Source organism: Chrysochloris asiatica, unplaced genomic scaffold (genome assembly GCF_000296735.1).
Source record: "Chrysochloris asiatica unplaced genomic scaffold, ChrAsi1.0 scaffold00031, whole genome shotgun sequence".
Lineage (NCBI taxonomy): Eukaryota > Metazoa > Chordata > Mammalia > Afrosoricida > Chrysochloridae > Chrysochloris > Chrysochloris asiatica.
This window is the reverse complement of record NW_006408549.1, coordinates 15,184,967-15,190,754: the sequence shown is the minus strand read 5'-3', so window position 1 is coordinate 15,190,754 and position 5,788 is coordinate 15,184,967. Positions and strand designations below refer to the sequence as shown.

General features: G+C 43.5%; 1 protein-coding gene across 1 annotated transcript in view; it reads left to right on the top strand.

Annotated features, from left to right (window-relative positions):
* Positions 1 to 1,200: 1,200 nt before the first annotated feature.
* OSGIN2 (oxidative stress induced growth inhibitor family member 2) overlaps positions 1,201 to 5,788 on the top strand; it is a 27,276-nt gene continuing 22,688 nt past the window's right edge. Inside the window, exon 1 of the mRNA XM_006859231.1 lies at positions 1,201 to 1,521. Coding sequence (XP_006859293.1) covers positions 1,478 to 1,521 — 44 coding nt within the window. The 5' untranslated portion in view covers positions 1,201 to 1,477. The remainder of the gene's footprint in view (positions 1,522 to 5,788) is intronic.

Below are 5,788 nucleotides of genomic sequence, written 5' to 3'. Positions count from 1 at the left end.
TTTCCGACCCATAGCGACAGATGAGTTTGAACAGCCAACCTTGCACATTAACCCACAGCGCCACACCAGGACTCCAGCCATAAGGTAGGTGATTCAAATCCAGTTCAGTGCCTCCTTGAAAACCCAGTTCAGGGTCGCTTGAGACTTAACCAACTGAAAAGCATTTAATATAACAATTGGAGCCCTGGTGTGACTCCAGAATAAATAATGGACTGCTAGCCAGAAGATGAGGCTTTCTACTCCCGTAAGGATTTACACCCTCGGAAACCCTGTACAGGGTCGCTATGGGTCGGAACCGACTCAACGGCACAAAACAACAACAACAAGCCAGAAGATTGTCAGTTCAAACCTACTAAGCTCCACAGAAAGGTACGCTGTAAGTCGGAACTGACTCCAGAGCACTTAACAACAACTACAGCAATTGCATCACAATTATCTGGAGGGACTTTAAAAACACCCACACTTGCTCTTCCTCCTCCCCCAAATGGCATCGTAGGTGTGGGGCGAGACTGAGCACTAGGATTTTTAAGCAGTGATGCAAGTGATTTCCACATTCTTGGACGTTTGAGAGTGAAGCTAAGCCCTATTCAGTAAGCCGGGCTTACTTCATTGAGAACCTTTGAGGGTGGGCGGGCACCTGTGCTTTGGCGAGTTCACTTAGGCTACTGTGCTGCAGGGTCAAGAGCGCAGAAGTACACAGACGCTCTGGATATCTGCACCCACGGCTGTGCGGTTAAATGCAGGAAGGTGGGTTCCCAGGGGGTAGATGCTCGACTTTTTTCGGGTGTCCTCGGCCAGAGGCCCGCACTGGCGGGCGCAGGCAACACCGCGACGCTCGGGTCGCAAAGGCCGCCTTGTACACCTAGTATTTTCTCCGCGTCGTCCCGCCGACCCAGGTTAGCAGCTCCTTCCGTTCTCATCTCGCCCTCCCAGCGCGCATCTACCGGTGCGCATCCTTGCTAACCTCTTTGCCACATGGCGGACACGCGCAGAGGGGCCGAGGGGCGCAAACCGAGGCCGCCGCCGCCGCCACAGTCCCGCAGGCCAGCCGACCTCCGCCCCAGCCCCCAGTAACCCCCACTCCATCAGACTCGGCCCCTCGCCGGGTCATGGCTCCACCAATCGCAGGCCTCGGCCTCCGCCGCGCACCTGCGAGGAGGAGCCCGCGCACAGCCGCCGCCGTCGCAGCGTCCCCATCCTGCTCCGCCCCCATCGCGGTGCCCCGAGATCACCCGCCGCCGGCGCCTGGCTCCCTGCAGGCGAGAAGCGGAAGCTACTTCTTCTGATGCGGACTTAGGCTCGCAGGAGCCCGGCCGGCTGCTGAGCCGCTGCTTCCGGGCAGCTGCAGCAACGGTGAGGCGTTGGGTGAGGGCGCTTCTCCGACCCCACGACCCGGAGCCTGCGAGCGCCCGGAGCGGGCAGCCCCGTCGGAGGAGGAGGAGGCGGCTGCGCTCGGGCGTCCAGCTAACAGCGCTCCATGCCCGTGTGGTGCTGCCGCTGCTCCCTGGCCGGTCATTTCAGGTGACTTCTTCACCCGGGAGGGGCGGGCAGGGGAGCAGTAGAGGATGGAGAGCAGCCGAGCCGGAGACAGCGTGGGTAGAGGCAAAGCGGGCCGGGCCGTTGTGGAAGGCGAGGGCCTGGACTACAGCATTCTCCTCCCACCGTCCCTAGCTCCCGGGGAGCCCCTAGTTCGGGGAACCCTAGTCTGTTTAACCCCCTGCCATCTCCCTAGAACGCATCAGTCACGAAATTTATACTAGCAAGGCCTAGAGCAAGTCTGTTGAGACGACTGAGACTTCAAAGTAGTGTAAAGTTTTGAAATAGGGTTCCACGAAGGATCTCCTTTTCTGATTTTTGTTACTTCTTTGGAATCATCTTCTGATGACATAAAGTTACTGGGTTGTAGAAGGTAGGGAACTATTTTTGAAGTGCAGTGATCTAGTTAAAAATTGGTTTTGAGTTGTTAACCAGATGTTTGTTATTGTAATTCAGGGATGGTGTAGAAATTTGAAAAATGTGACGATTTTAGACTCAAATTTTGGAGGAAGTGTGTTGGATTGGTAAGAATGATACATTTTCAAGATCTGGCACAACTGGACAATCCTGTCAATTATGGGGGGGAAAGGGGGAAGTTCAAAGAAAGGTTTGAATAATAGGGTAAAGCAATGCTAAAATGAATTTCAAGAGCTTAGTGAAGATATGTAGTAAGATATGCCGTTTTACATATAAAAATGCTTCACGACAATGCTTTTTTTGGGTAAAATATGAAAGGTTTAATTAAGAGTTCTTAAGTTGAGGTTCATAAAATTTAAATTGCCTGTGACCTTGAATGGAAAGAAATGTACATTTTAGGTAAAGCTTAGTGAAAATAAAGTAATATTCCTTTAATTATAAATAAAGGTTTTAATTCAAAGTATTATTTGTAAAGTTGTTATACAAAAACAACCAATTAACATTTGCCATGGAGTCATTTGTGGTCCATGGCAACCTTTGCGTGTTAGAGTAGAAATGTGCTTCCAGGGGTTTTCAGTGCTGATTTTTTCAAGTAGATCACCAGGCATTTCTTTGGCATCACCTCTGGGTGGACTTGAACCTCCAACCTTTTCATTAGTAGTGAAATTAACAATTTACACCACTCAGGGATTCCTTGGTCATCAATATTGTTGTTAAGTGCTGTCAAATAGATTCCGACTCAGCGATCTTGTATAAGATTTCTCAGGAGCAGCTAGTGGATTTGAACTACTGACCTTATTTTTTTTGCAATACAGTGCTGATCCTCCTGCACCACACCTTGTCATCAATAGATGACATCAACTATAATGTGCTAAAAAAGACAAATATTTTTGTAGTATATTATAGTTGTCACAGACATCTAGAAATGTGTTTGTGCTCATTTCTTAAAAATTACAATAATCGTTACATACCACCAAGTTTGTTATTTAATGCAGTAGAGATGTACATACAGATACATAATGCATTTTTATTTTATGTATTTTAATATGCTTGGTGTAATGTCATTAGTTTACCTATTATGTAACATTCTTTGACAAAAGGCTATAGATGCTTGCCAAATTGTAATTTAAGTACAGTAAAGGTTTTGAACTCTCCAACAACAAAGTCGATGCCGTCTCATTGCGACCCTCTGTACAACAAAATGAAACACCATCTGGTCCTCCACCAACCTTAAAATCATTGCTATGTTGGAACCCATTGCTGCTGCCATGGTGCCAGTCCATCTCACTGTGCGTCTTCCTCTTTTTCGCTGTCCCTCCCCTTTACCAAGCATGATATCCTTCTCCAGTGACGGGTCCTCCTTATAGTGTGTCCGAAGTGTGAGAGATGAAGTCTATCATCCTCGCTTTCAAGGAGCATTCTGGCTGTACTTGTTGCAACACAGATTGGTTTGTTCTTTTGGCAGTCCAAAGTACTTTTAATATTCATCTCCAACACCGTAACTCAAATGCATGTATTTTTCTGTCTTCCCTATTCACTGTCCAACTTTTACATGCATATGAGGTTATAATGGAGAGTAGCAACTCAGATTTGTTTGCCTCTTCAGTCAGTTTTTTCAGAATGTATAGCTCTTGATTTAGTGCTATAGGATCAGCCATGGACTGTAAACCACAGAAGCCACACAGACCCACCATAGAAGCACAGGGTCGCTATGAGTCAGGCCTGACTCGATGGCACTTAACATGACAACATAGTTTCTGGTTTTTTAAATTTTTTAAAAATGTTTTATATAATAAGCTGTTGTATTTGAGCTCTGAGCAAATTCTTCCCTTGACTCCTTGACAAGACTACTTTGAGAGTATCCGATTTACTTTGATAGTTTTAGGAAACAGACTCTTACTGAAAATCTTGTTAAACTGAAGCACCTGGGAAATGCAAATGCCTTTCAGACAATTTGTCCAAAAAGATTTTTGACACTTTTTTTGTACAGTTTGGAGTTAATATATATTCAATTAACCCTAGAGTGTGAATACACTATAGTTACCTTTGTGTACAACAATACAGAGAAGAGGATGAAAGCAAAGTATTTGCTTTATTTTGGTGTTGAAAGAAAAAGAAAACCAAAAGCGTGTTAAAATGATGATTAATAAACCACATTTTCATTGAGAAAACAAGTGTTGTGTCTAAAATTAAACAGATATATGTGCATATATAGTACAAGCTTCATCACTGGCCATGTTTCTAATTTAATGTTACTCATTGAGCAATTTCATTAATAATACACATTTTAAAGTAAGTTGTAACATCTTAATTTTGCATCTTGTTTAATATATGAAAGGGTAGAAAGCATTATGAGAAAATGCCTACCAACTCTGAAAACATTCTCTTGTCTGTCAGTTTGACGTACTGTGGTGACTTGCATGTTACTGTGATTCTGGAAGCTATGCCACAGGTATTTTAAATACCAACAGGGTCACCCGCAGTGGAGAGGTTTCAGATGAGCTTCCAGATGAAGACAGACTAGGAAGAAGGAGAGATGGACTACATCTGAATATTTAGTCACTTAAACCCTTATGAAGAAAATGAAAACAAGTCCATGAGAGCCAAAAAATGTCTTTGAATGTATCCCATCTGAATTTTGAGATCATCTGAAAAATAGATTTGATGCATTAGACACTAAAGATTGAAGATCATGAAGAGTTGTGAGATGACATTAAGAACAACATACAAAAGAAAGAATAATGTCATTAAGAAGACAAGAAAGAAAGAAAAGACCAAATGGTGTCAGAAGAGATTTGAAATTTGCTCTCAAGTTTACAGATGCTAAAGCAAATGGAAGAAATGAGGAGGTAAAAAAGCTGAATAGAAAATTTCAAAGGGCATCTTAAGAAGACGAAGTCTTGTGGATGGTGACAAGCTATGGACAACATTGCAGAGAACGAGCATTCCAGAACATTAGTTGTGCTCATTAGTAACCTGTACATAGAACAAGAGTCAGTTGTTGGAACAGAACAAGGGAACACTGAATGGTTTAAAATTAGGAAAGGAGTGCGCCAGAGCTGTGTTTTTTCAACATACTTATTCAGTCTGTATGCTGACCACATAATACTAGAAACTTGATTATATGAAGAAAAACATGTCATCAGGATTAGAGTAAGACTCATTAACAACCTGCAATGTGCAGATGATACAATGCTGCTTGATGAAAGCAAAGAGAACCTAAAATACTTGCTGATGAAAATCAAAGACCACAGCTTTTGGTATGGCTGCACCTCAGTGTAAAGAAAACAAAAAACCTTACCACTGGACCAATAAAAAAAATCAGTAAATGGAAGAAGTTTGAAGTTGTGAAAGACTTCATTTTGCTTGGATCCATCATTAACACTCATGGAAACAGCACTCAAGGAATCAAATGACGTATTGCATTAGACAAATCTACTACACAAGTGTTTAAGAGCGAAGACGTTCAGTTTGAGGACTAAGGTGCGCCTGACCCAAGTCATGGTATTTTCAATAAACTCATATGCATGTGAAAGTTTGACTGTGAATAAGTAAGTCCATAGAAGAATTGATGCTTTTGACTTCTGGTGTTGGAGGAGAATATTAAAAGTACCATGGAATACTAAAAGAACAAACAGATTTGTGTTGGAAGAAGGACAGCCAGAATGCTACTTGGAAGCCAGGATGGCCAGACTTCGTCTCTCATACGTTGGATATGTTATCAGGAAGGACAAGTCTTTGGAGAAGGATATCATGTTTGGTAAAGTGGAGGGTCAGAGAAAAAGAGGAAGACCCCAATGAGATGGATTGGCACAGTGGCTGCAGCAATAGGCTC